The sequence below is a fragment of the Felis catus genome, chromosome D4 (assembly GCF_018350175.1).
Source record: "Felis catus isolate Fca126 chromosome D4, F.catus_Fca126_mat1.0, whole genome shotgun sequence".
NCBI classification, from domain to species: domain Eukaryota; kingdom Metazoa; phylum Chordata; class Mammalia; order Carnivora; family Felidae; genus Felis; species Felis catus.
Genome location: NC_058380.1, coordinates 8,779,464 through 8,802,938, shown reverse-complemented (window position 1 = coordinate 8,802,938; position 23,475 = coordinate 8,779,464). Strand labels below are relative to the sequence as shown.

Below are 23,475 nucleotides of genomic sequence, written 5' to 3'. Positions count from 1 at the left end.
AAAAGAAAAAATAAAAAGAAAAATCTCGGGGCGACTGGGTGGCGCAGTCGGTTAAGCGTCCGACTTCAGCCAGGTCACGATCTCGCAGTCCGTGAGTTCGAGCCCCGCGTCGGGCTCTGGGCTGATGGCTCAGAGCCTGGAGCCTGTTTCCGATTCTGTGTCTCCCTCTCTCTCTGCCCCTCCCCCGTTCATGCTCTGTCTCTCTCTGTCCCAAAAATAAATAAACGTTAAAAAAAAAAAATTAAAAAAAAAAAGAAAAATCTCACAAAGAAATTCTATGAACGCGACTGAGCACAAAAATAGTTTCTTCCTCTTGCGTACACATTCCCCTCACTACCAAGGCCCCTAAGTGTTCTTCTTCTCATCTTACCTGCTTCCCAAATAGGTCATTCTTCATACCACTGCCACTGTGAACGTTCTAGACTGCACCGGATATCAGGGCTCCAATCAAAACTCAGAATAACAGTGGACTAGATGTGTTCACAGGGAATGACCTCCATAGATAGGTGTTATTGTCAATATTCTGTTACTCGGGAGCAGCAGTGGGCCCGTGGATATTTTTTTTATATTTGCAGAAGTAAATTAGCAAATAAAGAGAGCCATAACTGTACCGATGATAGGAATGCTGATATAATTTGTGCCCTGAGCATAAAGTTAAATATATTTTTAAAAGTTAAGAGGGGCGCCTGGGTGGCGCAGTCGGTTAAGCGTCCGACTTCAGCCAGGTCACGATCTCGCGGTCCAGGAGTTCGAGCCCCGCGTCAGGCTCTGGGCTGATGGCTCGGAGCCTGGAGCCTGTTTCCGATTCTGTGTCTCCCTCTCTCTCTGCCCCTCCCCCGTTCATGCTCTGTCTCTCTCTGTCCCAAAAATAAATTAAAAAAAAAAACGTTGAAAGAAAAAATTTTTAAAAAATAAATAAATAAAAGTTAAGAGATGGAATATGTTAATCTCTCTCAATACTCAGAGTAAGGTTTAAAACACTTTTTTCCTGTGTATTTTATAATTACTCCTTAGTGAATTATATGACTTACTGAATTAAAGTAAAATTATTTTAAATAGTTATTTAAAGTTAAAAAAAAAAAAAAAAGCCCATCACCTCGCCACGGCCTTCAGGATGGAGAGCAAAGTCACCATGACGTACAGGTCTCCACGGAATCCAGTCCTGACCTTTCCTCCGCGGCCTTCTTTCACCCCATTGGCCCGCTTGAAACCCACCCTTGAAACATCCTGCATCCCTGGCATGGCCTTGAACACCTGATTCTCTTTTGCCTTTTTCTTAACTTGCTCAACCTCACCTTCCTTCTCCATTCTCCCAGTGAGTCAGCCAGGGTTAATGCTAGTCAATGCTTCTCCCGAGACCCAGGTGGCAAATATTTCAGGCTTTGCGAGCAACATAGGGTTTCTGTTACACATTTTTCTTCTTTGTTTTGTCCGTTCGTTGTTTGGGGGTGGTTGTTTTTGGTATAATCCTTTTTTAAAAATGTAGAAACTGTTCTTAGATCCCTAAGCCCTCCAAAAGCAGGCCGCTGGCCATTTGCTGACCTCTACTCTACGTGACCACTGCCAGACCCATATAGACAGCAGAGAATTACTCACATAGTCATCCACAGATCGGGTTCACGAAGCAGTCCTATCTTGAGCATTTCTGGTCATCAGACGGCAGACAAAAGACGGGGTCTCACTGCAAGCCATGAAATGCTCCAGTCCCCAAGTGGCGCCCTGTGACTTCTCACAAATAATTGGCCAAAATTCGTCTTTCAGTCCCGCCCAACCAACAGGGGAGCCAGAAGGTGGGATCCCAGCACGTGCCCAGCAGTCCTAAGAAGTGGAATAAACGTGGAATAAACATGATGCGTCTACTCAGCCCCAAGACACCTGCTCTGGAAAGCCTTGTTGGACACGCTCTTTCCCCAGCCAGATTAGCTACTCTTCCCCTGTCATCTTATAGCACCTGGAGCATTCCTTGGGCTGTGTCGAGGATGCCGGAGCTGCTGCTTCTCTGCCTTCCCCAGCAGACCTTGAGTTCCTTGGGGAGGCATCTCCATATGCCCACCGCATAACACAGGGACCACGAGCCAAGGATGCCACGGATGCCCGATGTGTGTTGTCCCAACAACAACAAAAATGAATGGGATGGACTGTGGGAGTGAATGGCTGCCTCTGCATTTCCCCGAAGGCTCCTGGAGCTAGCAGTGTTAACCCTTTTGAGACCAGCTAGTTCAACCACACCAGTCTCCACTCGTGATAAACGTCATCATCTTGGTTATCCAGGCCTTTTCTCTCTTCGTCAAACTCCTTTCTTCTTATAGCTGTTTTCTTCTAACCATCAATGCTTTGCAGCAAGCTGGTCCCTGAGACCAGAGAGCGCTCTGACTTTACGTGGACTGGTTTGTTTTCAGTTTACAGGGCAGAAGGCAGGCACAGGGACGCACCGTGATTTTCGTACACTGCACAGCCAATCAGAGGTAGAGCCAAGAGTTACGCTTCCTTTCGAAGCAACAATAAAGCGCCACGATGGAGCCCAGAGCCTCAGCTAAATTCACCGGCGGTTTATTTATACCCCTTGGAGAGGCAGACATCATAATACGTGTGTGTCAGCCGTGAGCCTACTCCGTCATACCCGTGTTTAGGTCGTGGTACCCAGGCACTGATCTCCGAGCAAACTCTTAGAAACAAGCCCCATGACTATTTATTAACGTGGCGCTTTTTCCCTATCGCTTCCACTCATCTCTTCCTCTGGAAAGTGACACAGCTCACTCTCAGACGGTCTCTCAGAACCCTGAGGATACGGGAGACGATGTGCCCCGAAGGCTGTATCCACCTTCACGCCGACGAGGGGAACGACCCTTGCATGCGTTTTCACTGCTGAACGGCCCACAACAAATTTGGATTCCGTTTCACATGCCCCATGTGTATGGCTGCTGCAGTTCATGCGGAATGCGTAAGCACAGGCTGGGCAAGACAGCATGCAAAAAGCCCTACAGTGCCACACTCCACCAACACACAGGATGGAACCCTTGAAGGCTGATCAGTCACCACCCTGACATCCTCTGGCCCCGGCAAAGTGTGTCCTGACCTGAAGTTTTCCCCTCTGGCCATCTCCTGGAGACAGGAAGTTCCTAACGAACGTCCCATCTGGTGGCCAGCCTTGACAAATGCCCAGAAGCACTGGGGCAAAGAGAATATAGCTAAGCAGTGCCCACCAGATCACCAAGAGACTCGTGCTAGAATGAGATCCCCTCGAAACCTGTGAATGTGGGGTCATCCCATATAAAAACTTAAAAGCCAAATAGCTTGGTACGCCCTGCAACTCTTATGAAGTGCTTAAAAGACCACAGCAGACCTCAACCAGGGGAAAGTGTGCGAGAAAGACGAAGCACCCCAAACAACAAGTCATAAGCTCAGGTACCGCCGGGCACCAAACAAGAATCAGTCCTTAAAAGGAATCCTGGCCTTGACTTCCTTTTTCTCTTTCCCTAAGCCTCGTAATTGAATGTTACAAAGTGTATCAGGAACCGCCAACCCAGGTTCCCCCCTTCCCCCAAACAAGAAAAGGTTAAGCTTTTAATTACAGGCCCTCAAACTACCGTTCTGTGCAATTATCAATTAACTATAATCGTGGATGAGCGAAGGCAGGGCTGCGCTAGCAAATTCCGTCCGCCCAGGCTGGGTTATTTCAGTCCCGTTCCATTACCGAGAACAAACCACAAACGCACGCACCCTCGCGCGCACACACACGCTCTCGCTTAAAGGCACATTTCACTTTTGGCGAAAATGGCACCTCAGCGTGCAGTTGAGACCCCCCCCCCCCGCGGGCTCCATCACTTTCGGGTGGAGACAGGAGGCCCGAGGAAGACGCTACCTACCAGCCTTAGAGTACCAGCCTCTCTGGGGCGCAGGAGAGGGGGGAGGGGGAGAGAGAGGGAGAGAGAGAGAGAGATGCGTGTTGCCCTTGGAAGCCGCAAGTCCCCCCGGGCGGCCAGCCCCGTTAGCGGGAAGGCGATGGCAACAGCAGCAGCAGTTGCATCAGCGCTAACTACTGCCGCCGGCCGCCGGGAGGGTACAGTAACGACCGCAGGGAGCGTGCAGCTGCTGCGGCGGCAGGTTCCCTGGATCAGGAAATTAGGGCAGGCACCGGGGATTGGAGGCGAGGGCGGCGCGCGAGCCAACCAGCGGCCGCCCCGGGCCCCCGTGAGCCCCGGGCGGACGCGCGGAGCCGCCGGGCCCCAGGAGCAGTCCCGGTGGCGGCGGCGGCGGCGGCGGCCACGGCCACGGCCACTCACGCACGCACACGCTCGCACTCAGACTCGCACACCCCCTGCGCAGGCACCTGGCTGCCCGGAGCTTATAAAAGCGGCGCGTCTAGGGGAAAGGAGCGCTGGAGCCGCCGCTCCCCACCCCCTCACACCCCCCTCACCCCTCGCTGACCACTCCCCCTCCTGCCCCCTCCTCGCAGCTCACCCCGCGCTCCGGAGGCAGCCGCCAGTGTGGGTGCTCCGCGGCCGGCTCCGCTCTCCTCTGCCTTGCTCCTCTGCTCTCGGCTCCCCACCCCACCCCCTCCTTCCCCTCCCCTCCTGTACCCTCCCCTCCTCTGCAGCGCCTGCATTATCTTCTGCCCGCCGGCTCGGCTTGCACTGGTGCTGCAGCCCGGGGAGGTGGGTGGGTGGGTGGGTGGGTGGCTGGTGGGGAGGAGATTGTGCAAGTTGTAGGGGAGGGGGGGTGCCCTCTTCTTCCCCGCTCCCTTTCCCCCTTGCTAACTCCTTCCCCTCCTCCTCCCCCCTCCCCCCTCCCCGCCCCCACCTCCTTCCTCCTTCGCGAAGGGCTGGTAACTTGTTGTGCGGAGCGAGCGGCGGCACCATCCAGGCGGGCACCATGGGCACGTCCGCGCGCTGGGCGCTCTGGCTGCTGCTCGCGCTGTGCTGGGCGCCCCGGGAGAGCCGCGCCACCGGAGCGGGTGAGTGAGGACGCGCCCCTCCGCTGGCTGCCCGGACCCAGCCTGGGCGCCAGTGGGGGGTGGGGGGGGAGAGGCCCGGGTCTCCTTTTGCCCACCCCCCTCCTAGGAGGCGCCTCTCCGCTCAGCTCGCCTTCTTTCCCTCCCAACCCTGGTGGCGCCTCTGAGCCGACTGTCATCGCCGCGGCTACGGGGAGCCGGGCTGGGGGGGGGGGGGGGGGAACGGGCGGACAGCGGGATTTGGGGTATCCTAAAGCCTGGCCTGAACTCTTCATTCCCTAACACTGTCTCCCCCAGAGCCACTGCTTTGCCTCGTTTTTCACCCTGCTTGGTCGGGGCTGGGGAATGTGGGCTTCTGAGCCACTGAACAATGGTTCTGTCTGCCAGGCGGAGTGTTAGGAAGGAGGCAGAGGGCCGGGTCGGGCCGAGACGCGCTCGGGAGCCGGGGGCGCGCTCCTGGGACTTGAGGTGGTGGTGGGGGGGTGAGTGGGCGATGGACGCAGGTGGACGTGTGCGGGGACGCGGGGCGCCGGGTGCAGGTCCTGGCAGCGAGACCCTGGCGGCGGCGGGGAGCGGGCGCACGTTCAATGGGCGGCAGCGGGCGGGCTCCCGGGGAGCCACTACAAGTGCACAGCCTGCTCACCCGGACTGCGACTCCCCCGGCGCCCAGTGGTCGCTCTGGAGTACGGGTTCAAATAGGACTCCCCACTGGGTGTTCCTCCCCTGCTCGCTCCCCTTCGCGCAGTGTTTGTAAACCTCTCGGGTCTCGCGTACAGCTGAACGGGGGAGGGGAGCGGAACGAAGACTTAATCAGGTTAGTTCGCTGCTCTTGGTTCCCGGTGAGATTTCCTCGAGAGAAATTGAGCCCTAATCTGGTGACTGTGTAATTAGCCTTCATTCCAAACAATAGATCAAAGGGAGTAGCGCGAGTGGCGGTGGTGACGGCCGTGGAGTCCCCAGGGTCTGCCGCACTGGGCCCGGGAGCCCTGTGCTCAGCCACGCTCCGCTTGGAGCCGCACAACTTTGCTGGGCAGGCGACAGGCAAGCCCTTCTAAGGATTCCGTGGGAAGCCTGGCGGGTCCCCGGAGTGATCTTGACAGGACAGCACGGGGCTTGCTGGCCAGCTCTACGGCAGTGGGACAGGAAGGTGCCCCCGTCCCGAGTACCCATTTCAGAGTCCCTAGCTCCTGCAGCCCGGTGGCCTAGGAGGCCGGCCTGCCTGCAGTCACGTGTCTCCTAAAGTGAGCCAACTTTACAGTGTGCGGTCAAGCAGCCTCTTTCGGGCAGGGCAGTACGTGGGGGCTTCAAGCCTCCACCGCCCCCCTGCCCTTTGGTCCAGCTGTCTCGAGCGAGCATGTGAAGCAGGGACGGGCTTTTCTGCCCTCCGCGATTGGCTGGCCGCCCGAGCACGTTTGGGTTGGTCACATGTCTCCGCGTACAGCAGCCAGAGGAGTATTATCTTTAAGGGAATGTACAAGACCCGACAGGCTCCCCCGGACTGTTCGCTGAAATGCTTTCCCCTTGAAAAAGGCGAGTCCTGGAGATAGCCTCTAATGTGCCACACACGTTAAGAGCCTGGAAAAGTCCTGCCTACAAGAATTTGCAGACTGGAACATGAATCATTAATGGATGAGCAATCCCAACTTATTCAACGATTTCTCACAATAGTGCGGTGCATTATACTTTCCGTAACATCTCAAAAGACTGAGGTATGCCAGAAACTATTGCTAACCGGCCAGGAGGTGGGAGAAAGACTCATTTTTGGTGCATGTTCTGTTCCTGTTCTTTTAATTTAACATGTGCTAGCTTTCCATGTGGGGCTAACTTTATCCTACAGGAAGCTGGGGGTGCACTTGAACTGCTGAGATGGGTTAGCTGAAGCTCTATGTTCACCTTGGAAGAGGCAGGTGAGGGTCCCCTTGGCTCCCCTACGTCCACGTGTGAAACACGTGCGGTGCCATGAGTAGTGAAAAGTAGGAGCCCATGCAAGACTTAAATTCTTCCAAGGAAGAGAGAGGCACATCATTTTTCTCGTGGATAGAATCTGGGGTTGGCCGAAGGAGGAATGGATCCCAAGCCAACCCAGACTGGCTCCTGCCTGAAGTTCAAAGTCCCAGGCCATATGGGCCGGCTTTTGGCCGTTTTCTCTATATCCCTTCTTCCCAAACCCTCCCCACATCCATACATGCTCACGGTAGCCATATAAAATATTCTAGGATGGGGGAGGGGCAGCTGTGCCCTGATATCCTGGCCTGGAACTTAGGCCAACAAGAGAGGTTGAAGTTCAGTAGTGTAGTATGCCTGATGGCAGACACCTGGGAGTTTTAGCACGTGTTCCTCCAGCCCAGGTGCTCAGGATTAGGCTGTGGGGTACCACATTTTCAAGCCAGAGTCTGGAAGAACCAAGGTGTTCTGAGGGGTATTCAGATGTGGCCAGCAACCAGGAAAATGAGTAGGCAGAAACTTCTCTAACTTCGGGAGTCGGCTGGGGAAGTAAGAGGAGACCTGGAGGGCAAGGAGCAAATAAACTTGAGCCAGCCTGTAGCACCGCGGGAAAGTGTCACGGCGATCACGAACCTCAGGCCGAGGAATGAACATGTGAGTCTGGACTCCTTAAGGAGGATCACCAGGCAGGTGACAGCTTCCTCAAGCCGGAGCACCTCCCTTCCGGGCAGCGGCCTGTTGCTACTCCATGTGACATTTAGCTGTAATGTCTGTCCTGTGTTGTTAGGATTCTTTCCTTTTCCAGCCTGCGTAAAGGCCAAGTGCAGCCAACTGTTGAGACTTTACCACAATAAGTAAGCAAAGGTAGTAAGGGCACGGCAGTCCCCTTGCTTTGAAGAAGTCCTGATCGAAGTGTTTCTGCCTTTCGTAAAGTCAAATAATCATCAATTTGATTTCACGGGAGCAGTTTGACTACCACCTACTGCTCGAGACGCGATGAAAAGTAGTTCCAAGCCCCTTCTACTCCACTAGTATCAAACTGATAAGACCACAAGAACTCCTCAAACATGGCCGTAAGGTCAAGGGAGTAGGTAGCTCTCAGGCACATGGCTTTGCGTTTTGAGCCAAAGATGGGAAGACTCAGAGCACAGCATAGGTAAATGGGTAGCTCAGATTAAATATCTAGAGCGTTTTCCATTTCTTACAGAACATGAGTGAAGCTGTCCTTTTTGGTAGAAAGAAGAACGATCAAGGGTAGGAGGTTACCTGTTTTATGTCAAGTCATAATTACGTTTACTGTGGCTACTGACCGTTCTTTGGAAAGCCACCTTCCCCTACTAGCCTAGAAGACAGTAAATGCCTCAAAGGGCCGTGATAAGGTCTGTAATGATGTTTATGATACATGTACCTGCCTTAGGAGAGCTGTTCAGGGTGTGCCTCTCTCTAGATGGTTAGTTGATAGACTCAACATGGTCGAGTGTGTTCCCTTCTACTTTAAGTCAATCGAGAGTTCTCAGGGCACAGCACGAAGACCACTTCCAAGACAAAGGGCCCAAAAATGCCTTCTGCAGAGGTGACAGAGGAGATGTATCTGTTGAGCAGAAGTGGCCCAGGGACATTTTTTTTTTTCCCCTCTCCCCAGCTGAAGAATTTTTAGCTAGGAAATTGGAGGACTGATCGCTTTTTAGTTTGCAGACTTCACTGTAGCAGAAATCTTGCTGGATCATTTCACTCTGCCCTTTGCAATATGAATTGGTGTCCCTTGGCTAACCTGTTTTGTTGACTTAGCAGTAAAAGCTCTAAGCATGGCTAATGCCACCTGGTTAGATACACTAGCCCCGCAGCAGCAACGCCCTGAGAGGGCAGGTGATACCTTAAAGTTAGCCTATTTTTTCCTTCGTGCGATGTGTCCTAGGAAAGCTTAGGCCTGCTGGTTATATGGGGGCCCTAAATTAAGCACAAGGATGCCTGCTGGGTGCTGGGAGACTTAGTACAGAGATTATGCAAAAAAAAAAAAAAAAAAAAAAGAGGGGGGTGCTTAATGTTTGCTTGGAGAGCCTTTGACTTCTTTGTATTGTAAAAATGTTCCCTGGGTGGATAGAGTTAGGGAAGGGCATGCACGCTCTTGTTTTTAAAAGGTAACTTTGGAGGCAGAAAGTAGAAGATGGGGACCACTGGTTGGAGTGGATGATTTTGCCACCAACTCAGGTCTTCTGGGTTGGCCCTCCTGGCTAGGAGCCTTTATGTATATAGCCATTTATGTATATGCTTTTGGCGGTAGGGGGGTGGGGCCGGACTTGCAACTTGCCCAGCAAAGGAGATGATAAAACCTTGCTGATAGACAACATTTGCAAATTGCTTCGCGGTTCCGATGTTATAACCTCACACTTCCCCCTAAATACATTTGCAAATTACTTCACGTGTTACCACTTAATTCTTCCCACCAAATACTGTTGAGTTGTAGACAGCCCCTAGTCTTTCGTTTTTCTAAGAAGCCCTCCCAAGACCTGACTTATTAACTCATCTGCAGGTTCCCTGAGTAGGTGGTAGAGTCACACTGGCGTCCCTTGTACTTCTGCTTATAACCACTGGACATCCATCTACTGAGCACCACCAGGCATGGCCAGGGGGTGGGGGTGGGGGGTGGACACAGTAACTACGGACTTGGTCCTTTCTTTCATGGCATTTGGTCTAGTGGGGAAGTCAGATCAGAAGATCAATGCTCCAGGGGCACCTGGGGTGGCTCAGTCAGTAAAGCGTCCGACTTCAGCTCAGGTCATGATCTTACAGTTGGTAGGTTCGAGCCCCGCGTCAGGCTCTGTGCTGACAGCTCAGAGCCTGGAGCCTGCTTGGGATTCTGTGTCTCCCTCTCTCTCTGCCCCTCCCCCACTCAGGCTCTGTCTTTCTGTCTCTCAAAAATAAAAATAAACGTTAAAAAAATTTTTTTAAAAAAGAAAATCAATGCTCCAAAGACAGCCTGGACTACAAGTTCTGGAAAGAAGTGAGCAGATCCGTATTAAGGGCTTAATCATACAACAGGCAGATAGCAGCCAAAGGTCACAGGAGTTCTCCCCCGCTACGTGTGTGATAGCCTATGTTTTCCCAATCGTCCCCAAGCGCTTAGACCCGAATCTGACCAAGCCAGACACTATTCCACCTCTGCAGATGATCTTACAAAAGTGACGAGATTCGAGCAAGAGTGGGTTGCTACCAACGTGACCAAAGAGCACTAAAACATGTCCAAAGTGAAATCCGGGTCCCCTACGTCAAATTTCTAACTTTACCAGTTAGCTGCTGCTACCGTTTCCCTGGGTCTTGGAAGCTTGCTACTCACAGGGAAATGAGGCCGACGTACCCTCACTGACACACTCCCCCCGGCAGATCAGTGTGGAAAGCGCACAGTTTTTAGGTAATAAAGTGGCACAAAGATGAGGTGACGGTACGCCCACAGGCAGAGGGAAGAGTGGATTTTATAGCATAGAGTCTCTCCACCCAGGAATACTCATCAGTGCCCAAAGAATCTTTAGAGGTCAGGAACCTGGTCCCAAGTTACAAATTCTAGGCCCTTCCTAACGGGCCTAGAAGATATAGAGATGGAAACAGGCAGGTAGGACAAGTATTCCCAGTACGTGACACCCGTGTGACAGGCACAGGGGACCATGGTGAAGCAGCCAGACCTCACCTGGTTGGTCAAGAGAGGACCTGAGGGCCTCATTCAAGGGCAGACCTCTGTGCACACTTATCCAGTGGATAAGTGGACGGGAGTACCATTAGTAACAGTGAAGACACAGGCCTAGGGAAGGGGGTGGGTCCCTGGGTGTACTCGCAGCAGGTGGCTGGTGGGAACCAAGAGGGAAAAGTTGGGTGAAGTAGGGAGGGAGCAAGGCTCAGCCCTAGAGCCGGTGAGAAGCCTAGAGGCGATACGACCCTTGGCTTTTCAGGCCACTCTAGGCTGCTTGAATCGCCGTATCGATTTGGATGGAGACTGTGGCAACCCGGAGGCAGAGAAACTGGAGAGGAATTCACATCAAGTGAGGGATGAGAGCCTGGACAGGGCCTGATGGCGAAACAGCAGGGGACAAGAACCAGGGCTCCCTACCGGACCACTGGTTTCAAGCAAGGGAGGGAGCCCCTCAAGAATAGGGCTCCTGGGGAAGAAAAGAGAGACTTTAGAACTTATATATGGTGCATGGCTGTTAAGGCATCTTGACTGAGTTTGACCTGCCTCAGGTTGTCACCATACTGTCAGCCTTAAGACCAGCATTTGTCACCTGTGTCCATCCAGTGATGGGCAGGACAGCTTATGGGGGCAAGAGATGTGCAGTCCAATCCCTAAAATGACATAGTCCCTTCTGCTGTGGTGGAATCTTAGCCTCCTAACCTTGAGGGAATGATTTCCGAGTGTGATCAGGGCCCAGCAACACCAGTTCTGTCTGGAAACTCAGAAATGCAAGCGTGGGCCCCGCTCTGCTCCCAGTGCATTTGAAACTCTTGTGCTGACTTAGCCGTCCACCCGCCACAGAAACTAGTAGCTCCCCAATATGCCGCGACTTGGCCAATGTGCCCTAGACAAGAACCAAGCTCTGTAGTCCTTGTAGAAGCCCCCCTCCCACCTCGCTGAAGATACTCTAGCAGCTTTTTCCTTTTAAATGAAAATGGGGGAGGGATGGAACACCATCCCTCAACAATAAGACTGTGTTAGGATAGCGTCATCCGGACAGGTGAGACTGCCTAATTCTGGATTGCTTTCAACTGACTCCACTACCTGAGTCGCCAAAAATCAACAAATATTCTAGCGGGAAGTAGTCCCGAGTTAGGTGTTTTAGATTGTGGGCATGCTCAGTGTCTGGAGACAGAATGCCCGGGTTCAAATTCTCACACCACCCAAGGGCTATACCTCCCCCCCTTCTGTGGACAGGTTTCCTGATACATAGATGGGGCATCGTAACGTTCAAAGTATACGATTCAGAATCTACCTGAATTAAAAGACTAAAGTCTTAGAGCTGCGTTTAGCAAACGATGTTTAAAAAATTATTTACCCACAGTTCCTGAGATTATCTGAATCTAATGTCAATGGAAACACAGTCAGTGGGACTGTAAGATTCACTTGTTTCAGTGAATGAGAAGGATTAACCTACGTATTTACCAGTTTTTCGCTGGTTATGGCAATGCTTTAGAGGCTGACTCGAGGGCAGGGACACAACATTTGTGCCTGACACTCAGGCTCTTTTCCTGACTTCCTGTCACTAACTAGCCTCCTCTCCCGAGAGAGAAAACTGCTTTGCTGACTCAGAAGTCAGCTTGTCCTGAGAGGAGTTTTAGCCTGTAAATAGAAAGATTGGCATTAAAGTAGCAGCGAAAGTGAGCGGGACTAAAAATAAATGCCCTCGGTGGCCCCAGAAGTAGCAAAACAAATGGACTCAAGAAATTCCTGTAGATAACACCCGTGTGCTCCAGCGATGAGAGAGAGAGAGAGAGACATCTGAATGCTTGGCCCTGCTGGTCCCAGCACAGTGACAGCCTGAGCCCCTTGGTGCAGGTTCAAATTCATACCTGAGCCCGATACTCAGAAACCCCTCTGCACTCAGGGCCACCCGGAGCCCTCTTGGGAAATGCGTAGCCCACGCTGAAGGGCTTGTATTTACTGTGAGATCCGTACAGTTCAATGAAGCTTCCATACTGTTCTTCCCTGTTAACCTTTGCGGGGAAAGACAGACAACAGCAGATCGACTTCTATAGGCATTTAAAACTCTGAATTTCTTGGAGCCAGTCCATTGCCAACCTGTCTGGGAAGCAGCATTCACTCTTCAGGTAAACGAGGTTCCTGGGACAAGGGTGCCTTGAACTAAGTTTGCAGGGTCTGATTCCACGTGTGCGAGTGACAGAATTAGGCAGCTGGCCTTTGACAGACACCCCTGGGCCTTCGTTCATGACACAATAATGCAAACAGCTGTGACTAGGTCCATAGGTGGCTACGTACAAGCGACTTCCTACCCACTGACCCAAAAGGGGAGGGATATTCATTCTTAAGTAGCAGAGCTAAAAGAAAACCCAGATCTAGGCCAACAGTTTGAGGTCTTAAAGCAACAGAAAGAGCCCTTTTTAAATCCTTAAACACAAAACTCCTGTGTTGAAAAGAAAGCCTTCCCGGTGGAAAACAGGTGGATTCCCCTGGTTCGTGACCAGGTTCCCCACGGTCATGGCCTTTCTCCCTGGTGCAACCACCCTTTTGGTGCTAAGGCATTCCCATGAAACCTCATGGCTTTGAGGAACCTGCCAAAAAACACATTTACTCCAACTGTTCTCCTTTCTGAGCTAAGAGACGCTGGGATACAGATGTCTAGAGCCTCTACTTACAGGGTTCTTTTTTGAGGCATCGGCGGCCTTAGCTTAGCCTAAGAATTAACAGCACCTTGGGTATAGATGATTGCAAGCTCACCCCGTTCGCTTTATGCAAGGCTAATGCTGAACCTGAGACTTAACTGTCATGGATGAAAATAGACTACAGGTCCACAATCCTGTAATCCCCCAAAAGCTTTGGAAACCAAAAGCTTCTTAACTTGTTTGGTGCTTTCGGTTCTCCCAGAGCTGTGTTCGGCCACATTGCCAGCTGAGCACCAAAACGGGTGAGGGAGAATCTTTCTGAAACCTGGACAGAAGACCCACAGCCCTGCAGCCTGGCTGAGGTCACAGCAGTCGAGATTCTGGCGTCAAAGCCCTGGTTGCTGCGCACGAGGCAGGGGAGTAAACGGAACCGGGAGGACTTCCTGCCCAGGAGGCATCTCTCACAACTGAGTGCTTAGATAACAAGAAACTGAGGCAGGGCCAAAAAGACTTAAGGTCTTTACTTACCTCTCGTTAAAGAAGGCATCCTTTATAAGGCAGCCAGCCAGCCTTACCCACCCCCACCCCGACCCTGCTCCCCTTTTAAACAAGCAGCAACAGTCAATAGCTTGTCTCCACATCTAACCCCCATGGTAATGGAGAATCTTGTGTGCGTCCCGGCAAAACATACTTTTATGACAGTCGGGCAGAAGCTTGGGTGAAGTAGAAATCTCTGAGGTCACAAAAGGTAGAAAGTAAACTCCTGTTTGTCTTACGGCCTTGGAATACACACGAGGAAAACAATTATGACTCCTGGTGTCAGCTCAGGTTATGGTACCACAGTTCGTGAGTTCGAGCCCCGCGCGGGGGCTCTGCACAGGCAGCGTGGAGCCTGCTTGGGATTCTGTCTCCCTCTCTCCCTGCCTCTCCCCGTGCACTCGCGCACGCTCTCTCTCTCTCTCAAAATAAATAAACAAACAAACTTAAAAAAGAAAAGGCTAATGTCTGTCCGGAGTCTGCTCAGGATCTGCCCTTAAAGCAGCGTTGCTAGAATTTTAGTGTCACTTAGGACTGACTGTGGCTACAGCTGTGTTCAGAGACCCTCCTTAAAGGTGCCGGTGAACCCAACGCCGGCCTTACTGTACTGCGTGCCTGTCCCGCATCCCTGGCCAGGTTGGGTGTCCATGTACTCTGCGGCTTCCAAACTCACTGTCACGATCTTTCGGTACCTCGCCCTCGGAAAAGCGACATTTGACACCTACTTTCTGCTCCCCGTCCAAGCCTGATTGTGCGGTTACCTTTTGGGCGCTGTAGATATCCATGTCTGAGTTTGTGGCTCATTTTGACTCAACAACCTTTGGCACTAAAACCTTGAGAAACAAATTCAGAGCCTTCCCGTCTCCACAGCGTCCTCATGGCAACCTGACTGGTCTTCCCAACCATATTTCTATCGATGTTCTCTGATGACTGACTGTTCTTTGTCTCGTTTTCACATAGAGTGCTCTAAGTAGATCCTGACCAGTCCTATAGCCCTCAGAAGTCGTGGGGACAGAGAACTGAAGCCAGCGGCCCCAAGAGCAGCACTGAGAACAGTCACAATCTATCGAGACTATATGCCCGGTGGGGGGGGGGGGGTGGGGGGGGCAGCCACTCCAAATCGGTTAGCAGTATAAAAATCAGCAGGTGCCACTTCCTGGCAACAACATCTACCCTTCTTTTTTTAAGTTTTTAAAAAATATATATTTATTTATTTTTGAGAGAGAGAGACAGACAGACAGACAGACCAGGAGCAGGGGAGGGGCAGGGAGAGAGGGAAACACAGAATCCGAAGCAGGCTCCAGGCTCCGAGCTGTCAGCATGGAGCCCGACACGGGGCTCGAACCCACGAATCCTGAGACCGTGACCTGAGCCAAAGTCGGGCGCTTAACAGACTGAGCCACCCAGGCACCCCAACACCCACCGTTCTGGATCCCTGACACCTTACCCCCAATAACCTACTTGTGGAATGAACACATAGTATGAAACACAGGTAGGGAATGCCATCAAACCACACTGCTTTGTAGCTGGGGCCCCGCTTAGCTAGACCCCTGAAAACAGAACGGCCCATACAACTACCGATACATTTAGTAGCTACGAATGTATGTTCACAGGGCAAAGCTGACTTGGACCAAAATTCGTGTCCGCCAGGGAATTAGCCACATGGGTCTAGAATGCGCCCGGACAGTGGGGAGGAGCCGAACGCAGGGAGGCCAAGGAGAGTATTGTGTACTCAGCACAAGAGTTCTCGTCTGTGCTTGGCACTGTCCCATCTGCTCTCAGGCCAGCAACGCCACAGCTGCAGATACTGGAAGGTGGCAGGGCATCGGAGGGCTTTCTGCCTGGAAGGCCTCCCTAAGTAATCTGTACGAGCCACGGGGCACCTCCCGTCTTCTCGCCTCTTTGCAGTATATACTTGCATTAAGCAACCAGATCCTTGCCTTTGAGCTCGAAGAAATCGCATCCTCCAGAAGGACAGACATGATAATGGTAGGAAATACCTGAATGCTAGCGGTCCCATGCCAGGCAAAAAAAAAAAAAAAAAAGACGCTCTACTTACAAGTCTGAGTGTATACCACTGTGTGAAGGAAGTACCCGTCAGAAAATGGAGATTCAGAGAAACAGACCCCAGGTCTGCGGTTCTACCCACCCTTCCCCACCCCCGTCACTAAAAAGGATCTCTTCACCTCTCAACTGTACCTTCTTGATCTTTGTCGTTGAGCCATTTTGTAAGCTTGTCTTTTTCTAATTAGACCTCAAATCCTAAGATGAAGAGCTATGTACTAAACCTCTATTCTGTCCCCTCCTTGCTACCCCTTCTAAATCTCCCTTAGTCTGCTTGTAATAAGGGGCATCCTCTGTGAATCACAGTATAGAATATGGCCAAGAAATGCTATTAATGGATTAGGATTTGGCTGTGTGATCATAGCTACACGAATGAATTAAAGGAGGGAAAACAAAGCTAGAGGCAGGTGAAGCCCGACCCCACTCCCCGTGTTTTCTGGACAATCCAGGTTCCTTCTTTCTTGGTCTGGCTCCATTAGCCCAGGATCACTACTGCAGACACCGGGGCCACTTTTCACGAGCCAGAAAGGAAAAATGGGCAGGAAAATGGGATCCCTATCCTTTCGAGGACAGTTCCCAGAAGTCCTATTTATTTCTGTTGATATTCCAGTAGCCAGACCTTAGCCCCATCCATGGCTATGCCTCACTGCAAGACAGGCTGGGAAATCTAGTCTTCCCCAGATGGCATGTGCCCAGCTAAGAACTCAGTCGCAGTCAGTCGTTGCTCCAGTGCCCACCCCACCCTGGCCCCTAGAATGTTCTACCTGCCGAGTCTGCAGCTGCCCCTCCAAGAAGGACCCTATCCACGGGTTTTGGGGTAACTTGTGTGTCTGAATGACCCACTTGTATCCCAGCTTAGCTAAGCGCTCCCTCCTGATTTTAGGAAGAAAAGCCAAATGTGAACCATCCCAATTCCAGTGCACAAATGGCCGCTGTATCACGTTGTTGTGGAAATGTGATGGGGACGAAGACTGTGCTGACGGCAGCGATGAAAAGAACTGTGGTAAGTAAAGAGCCTGACAGCATCACTGGCCTCCCCACGAGGACACATGCACTTACCGTGATGCTCTTTCTAAATGTATTGAGATTCGGAAACTATGATCCATGGCTAAGAATTGCCCTGAACTAGATTGATTGAATGATAGATAGATAGATAGATAGATAGATAGATAGATAGATAGATAAATAAATAAATAAATAAATAAATAAGGTGCCTGAGGGGCTCAGTTAAGAATCCGGCTCTTAGCCAAAGCATAAGAGACTGTTAAAAACTGAGAACAAACTGAGGGTTGATGGGAGGTGGGAGGGAGGGGAGGGTGGGTGATGGGTATTGAGGAGGGCACCTTTTGGGATGAGCACTGGGTGTTGTATGGAAACCAATTTGACAATAAATTTCATATATTGAAAAATAAATAAATCAATAAATAAATCACTAAAACAACAAAAAAAAGAATCCGGCTCTTAATCTCAACTCAGGTCATCATCTCGAGGTGCATGAGTTCGAGCCCTGCATCAGGCTCTGCGCTGACAGCACGGAGCTTGCTTGGAATTCTCTCGGCACCTCTCCTGCTCGTGCACTCTCTCTCCGTCTCAAAATAAATTAACATTTTAAAAAATATATTAAAAATTATGTACTTTAATATATTTTATTTTATTTTTATTTTTATTTAATAAATATAAATATATTCAATATATATTTAATATATATCATATATGTTAAATATAATATTAAATATATAATATAAAATATAATAAAAGTATTTAAGTATATTTAATATATTTTATATATTAAAAATCTATAAAAACTCCAAAGAGTCTATACGTCCTGGTCTAGAGGAATATAGTTGAATGTTTAACATGGGGCTATCAACCTGAGTGTGGGACGTGGAAGATAAAGTGGAGGTGCTTTCAAATGACAGGACCTGTTTGTAGATCAGGCAAACATGTAGAGGAAGCAAGGAGAGGGGACCCCAGGACCCGAAGCAGAGACAGACAGAAGCTTGCTTGGAACAGACTTCCTTTTATTTAATTCTCAAATGGCTCTGATCCCCACCCCTGAAAATAAAGCCAAGCCACGAGCAGTAAGAAATCCCCTAAGGTTTTATAAGGTTAATAAACTCCTGGCATAGAAAATACAGGCCAGTGAAGATCATAGATCAGATAAGGATTTTTTTTTTTAATTCTCTGCCTACCACAGCTGGTAATTCTAAAGCGTTAAGCAGAGTGGAAGACAGTCTTTCCCCAGGAAAGTGGGGATATACCATCATGAGCATTGATCAGCATCTATCCAAAGATCATTGTGAGAAATGCCCCTATGCAATCTGTGTACCCTCGTGTTGAGCCACCACAGTTGAGAAATACATATCAAGGTGGCACGGAGGTACCCTGAATATATGCCCCAGTTTGCTTTTTGATCCCTTTGTTCTGTGGTGTAAAAATCCTGAAACGATGTTGTGTACGAATGCCGGGGACAACACGGTCATTTGCCTCTTAAAAGATGTTATATACACACATGTCCGCTGTACAAATTAGAAACACACAAGAAAAATAGAAGCCAAATGTAGATTGCATCAATTGCCATCTCGTTATGCCTTTCTCTGCTTTTTCATGCCTCATTACAAAAATGGCATAGCCTAAGCATCATGGCAGACCATCTTCTGCTTGAGCTCGCCGAGCAACAGCAGAGGTGTTTGTACATCGAAATAGGGACTAGCAGCTCATTTGAAAACAACAAAGTCCTTTCTAGTCTCAGGGAAGAAACTCATCTCCAGTCTCAGGACCGAGAGTCTTCCTGGCATCAATAGGCCCCTATTTACACCCTAAAACTGGGATTTTAGTCTATCCTACGAGACTTGGAGTTCTTACCACTGCTAGGTTACGTAGGTGATATAAATCCTTCATGAAGTATCTCCCTGCAAGGACTCACTCTTGGCAACTCTTCTTTTGCAAAGTAACAATTCTTCCTGCATTCCCAAATGTATATTTGGCAAGACCCATTGTTCTTTGTCTTTCATTGTTCTTTCCAGAAGCCTCCTTTTACCATCTAACTTGGTAGCACCTAACCTGGGGCCTCTTAGGGGTCACCACTGGCTTTTCCTAAAAATAGTCTCCACCTCAGTGACTTCCAGACACACAGCAGGAAGGTTGAGAAGATCTGAGGAGGTAGATGTAGTTATCACTCACAATCACATGAGGTGGTAAAAATTAAATATATCCTTGGCCAGAATTGGGCTCTGCCTCGTGGTTCTGAAGGTAGAGAAGGAACATGGGAGCCCTGCTCAGGGACGCTCTGAATGCTTGTTTTGAGATCTTCCTCCCTGGAAGAAAAAGGCAGCAGAAATGCTTAAAACTCAGAAAGCCTTGTAGTATTCTTCCTATCCAGCCTCTTGATGCTGAACTTGGTTGCAATCTCAGCAGGGCTGTTTCTTTCCAGCGTGTCGACCAGCATTTTCAGTCCGTTGAAGGGGAGACTCCAGAAGCCAGGTGCTTCCGTGGGTCTCAGTAACTCATTGTTTTACAAGTGTTGGGCTGATCTGATTAATCAGTAACTTTAGCTCTCCGAGGAGGAAACAGGTAGCCCTCCTTCCCAGTGGCACACCTGAATCTCTATCCACCTCTTCAGGTCCCATTCCAACAGCCTTTCTTGACCCTCCCAGACTGTGTTCAGAATGGAGAGAGACAAACTCAAGCAATTTGCCTGTCCCTGTTTATCTTTTGCCGTCACACTTTGCAGAGTCTCCCCTCTTGCCCATCCCTGTACCATTTTCATCTGTCTTCAAACCAGTGTGGTCTCCTGAAAGCCATTTCCTGCCTCCTCTTCCTGAGGACCATCACAGGTTGAATTGCAGCAAGCAGCTCTATGGATGTTCTAGCACCTTCCTACATGCGCGGGAGCACATGGGCCCTGGATATGGCCTTCACCATTAATACTGGGCTCTGAGTATTTCAGGGATTTTACAAACAGGTGCGAATCCAAGAGCCAATGTGGCTTTTCTTGTTTCCTTGGCTACACAATTCAAGGAGATGAATAATCCTTTTCAGATCATCATGATTCATCACCACAATGTGAGTTCTCGGAATTGACCGTAGTCACGATTTCCCCTGCCGCACGGTGTCTGAGGCAAAACAAGAGCGGCCCTGTACTTTAGCGTCCCCTACACCCTGCAAGTTGTATGTAGCTCAAACCCTAGACCTGAAGCAGTCCCTTTCAAGTTTTTAGCAAATTAATGGCGTTTATGCTGATTGACCAGTACGGAATATTCGTTAGAGAAGATCTTAAACTGGAAATTTAGGTAGAAAGTATAGGCACATGAGAGAACAACAACATAGCCTGGGAAGGATGAGCCTAGAACACCCTGTGTGGCTGCTTATTGAGATTCTTCTTTCTCTCTGACTCCCTTGTGGAGAAGGTGACCAAGCCACCCGGCTGGTTTAAGAGAGTCCAGGTTTATGCTTATCTTCCTGGTATTTAACAGTGTCCCCTTCCTCCTGAGATTTTCCTTATTTGGACAACAACCTGAGTCACCAAAATTCTAGGAGAAAAGTCCTGCCCTGGTAGGAATTCACAGACACGTGATACCTTGTTATAGGCGACTTTCACTCTAGGCCTCAAAGAGACTGGTAGCTTCCACAGCGGCTTCGGTGACTTTCAGTCAGTCGATGTTAGTCTGTCTCTAGGACTCTAAATGTGACTTCTTTTGTCCTCGTGTTTAAGCTTTTTCTGTTTCTTACTGGGCGGGTTCCTCCACCCCAACAGACCTGTAGGAGTGACAGTATTCAGTCCTGAAGCGTGTCCCAACTCTACACTAAACCCGTGGGCTGTTTAGAGAAGCCCCTAGAACAATTGTACTGTGATCCAGTCATAGGATGGAATGTTTGGCTTTGAAACCTTAGGAGGTTATTTGAATGGCTTGGAAGAAATGCATAAAAGCATGAAACTATGACTTACACTCAACAATATGAAACTTGCAAGAAGTTCATTAGGAGGTATCCCTGAGCTGTCAGGTAATGAGCAACCTTACCGTGACTTCTGTCCCCTCCAGCTCTCTCAAGTGGGCCCCTTTCTCCTCTGGGAAAGTGAAAATAGGTTTTTCTAGTGTTCTCCTGGACACTGTCACAGTTGAGAGCCAATTGACTCAGCCTTATTGTTAGAAGCCAACGTAGCAGCATTCATTTTTACCCCCCATGGGAATATAAGCTCTTGGGTGACTTCGACTTTAACCCTGCAAATACACTTTTGTAGTGAAGAAGACATGTGCCGAGTCGGACTTTGTTTGCAACAATGGCCAATGTGTCCCCAGCCGGTGGCAGTGTGACGGAGATCCCGATTGTGAAGACGGCTCTGACGAAAGCCCCGAACAGTGCCGTGAGTGACTGCTTTGGACCTTAACGTTTCCAGGCTGGTTTGTGTCTCAGAGCTCCAAGTATGGTTTCATCTGAAACTTGGTTGTAGTTTCCCTTTGCCGACCGTGATGTGTAGGCCCTTTGACTCCAAGGTCAGTCGAGTCACGAGCACTCGATCCGTGTCCTTTAAAGAATGTTCTCCCTAGTCTAACAAGACTCACGTCCTCTTGGGTAGCTTCACTATTGAATATTTACGACGGAAGCCAGCAGATTTGATGAAGAACTCCTTGACTAGGTGCATAGATTGCAGACGTTTGGTAATCAGGACTCCGAGCAGATGGCACTGTGGTCCTGGAAGCTGAGCTATATGAGGGACCACTTGCGCCAAGGATAAGCTTTTAGATGCACAGCTTAGGCGATTGGAAAAAAAAATCAATTACTGATGGGGTAAGGTGGCTAAATATAGGGGGGCATCGTGATTTTTAACAAACCTGTTACCTAAGGTTATTGAAGTAGGGTAAAGCTTACAGCTTGTTCTTAAATAAGAGAAACCTCATAGGTATTCAAAGGTCTATCTGTGTCCTTAGGCTGATATTCAGGAAATGGTCTGTGACATCACAGAAGAGGAGGATTTGGGACAGATAAATTGGGATCCTTTGACTGTCGTGGTGAAGCATGTCTTGGCGTTCATTTCAAAGCAGGAGAGACCTGTGAAAGCACTGAACACGCAGTCCCAATAGGAGCGAGGTTTAGGTCTGGAATAGGATTTACAAAACACAGTGAAGCAGAAAGGAAGCTAAACGTGTCCATCTCAGTTTTCTAGGCAAGAAATAAGGGGAGCGATCAGAACATTGGTCGAGGCAGGTAAGTCCCCACAGGTAAAGACAGGTTCCCCAAAGACGTGGCCCTGAGGATGGCCCGGTGAGGTCAACCTTCAGGAGCCGTCCCCGTTTTGCCAGTCTAAAGTAGGTTGTGAAGAAGCCTATAAAGGAATCTAGTCAAAGGAAGACTTCACAGGTGTTAGACCTTCCAGCCTTTAATGAAGTTGGCATCGGGTGACCTTATCTGATATCCGATATAAAAAAAAAAAAAAAAAAAGGTCAAGGAGCAGGCCGGCCAGTAAGCCTAACCATGCCAAGTAAAACAAAAGCCAGGACTGAGCGCGCCATGGAACCTTGAAGGAGTAACACGGTCCAGGCTCTCAGGTGCACTGCCAGGTGGCACAGGTTGGCAGGGCTCCCGAGCCGCCCCGGGCTTCCGCCACGGTAGGTCCGATCGCATCCGCCGGCCAGGCCGCTGAGGGGCAGGTGTGACCACTCACAGGCAGCACAGGAACAGCAGCTTTGCCCTGATGAGTTTGGAGGCTCTTTTGAGACTGTATATCGTCAACAGATATGAGAACATGCCGCATTAATGAAATCAGCTGTGGCGCCCGCTCCACTCAGTGTATCCCCGTGTCCTGGAGATGTGATGGTGAACACGATTGTGACAGTGGAGAAGATGAAGAGAACTGTGGTAAGAAGACCAGTGTGGAGTGGCTTGTATCCCAGAGACCCCTTTTCTCAAGGGTGGGCAGGGAAGCTCCCCGGAGCGTGAAGAGAACAGCTCCGTTGACGCGCTTTTCCGTGATCTCACTCTCTGCTCGACTCCTTGGCCTTCCTCACTGCCCTGAAACTCGGCCACACGTTCCCATGGTAACTGACCACGGCTTGCTTCGGGGTTTCTTCTAGGCAGATAGCGAGAAGCAGGTAAGTCATTCAGGGCACTAGCGTTTAGAAGCAGCTCAGCGAAGCCACAGAATCGTGCGGCGGGCTCCAGTCTCCGTCAGGACAGGAAGCCGTGGGGCCTGCCTCACTGGGGCTCGATGAAACGAGGAGGGGACTAGGGCCAGAAAGCTTATTCCTCGGTCTCCAGTGGGTCTGCTGATTGGAATAAATTACGTGAACATCACACAAGCCTTTCGTAGCCCCCCACGCCCACGCTAGATTCTGGCTCGACCTTTCCCAAGGGTAACTTGGTGCACAAACGTTCGTTCGCGTCTTGCCAGCACATGCCCAAAGAAAACTCCATCCCGCCGATGGTGCTTTTGTCTCTTCTCACGGTCCCTGCCTGTAAAATCGAGCTCGGTTTCCTATGCTTTCACGTGTCTGTTCCCGGAAAATGTGTAATAAAGGGCCGCGTGTCTCAGGCCAGGCCCTGGGAAAATACCTAGGTTGAACAAACACTGCTCTGAGCACTCTTTCAAGCTACCGCCCTTTTATAGGGCCCAGGAAGCTGCACCTCCCAGGTCTGACGGGCACGGGCCTCCTGAT

At 50.2% G+C, this 23,475-nt stretch overlaps 1 protein-coding gene and 1 long non-coding RNA gene across 5 annotated transcripts in view; one reads left to right on the top strand and one right to left on the bottom strand.

Moving 5' to 3' along the window:
- Positions 1-873: 873 nt before the first annotated feature.
- Positions 874-23,475, bottom strand: part of LOC123381480 — a 155,694-nt gene continuing 133,092 nt past the window's right edge. Inside the window, exon 5 of the long non-coding RNA XR_006588506.1 lies at positions 874-1,818. This is a non-coding gene — a long non-coding RNA (uncharacterized LOC123381480). The remainder of the gene's footprint in view (positions 1,819-23,475) is intronic.
- The window catches only part of VLDLR (very low density lipoprotein receptor), a 31,184-nt gene continuing 11,635 nt past the window's right edge, over positions 3,927-23,475 (top strand). The window contains exons 1-5 of one of the 4 annotated variants that reach the window (XM_023243304.2): positions 3,929-4,655; positions 4,821-4,954; positions 16,704-16,823; positions 21,063-21,185; positions 22,556-22,678. In XM_023243304.2, the coding sequence (XP_023099072.2) occupies positions 3,940-4,655; positions 4,821-4,954; positions 16,704-16,823; positions 21,063-21,185; positions 22,556-22,678 (1,216 nt within the window). In that variant the 5' untranslated portion in view covers positions 3,929-3,939. Of the gene's footprint in view, positions 4,656-4,820; positions 4,955-16,703; positions 16,824-21,062; positions 21,186-22,555; positions 22,679-23,475 lie in introns of all 4 variants that reach the window. The other 3 variants (XM_023243305.2, XM_023243306.2, XM_023243307.2) reach the window with 3 other exon arrangements.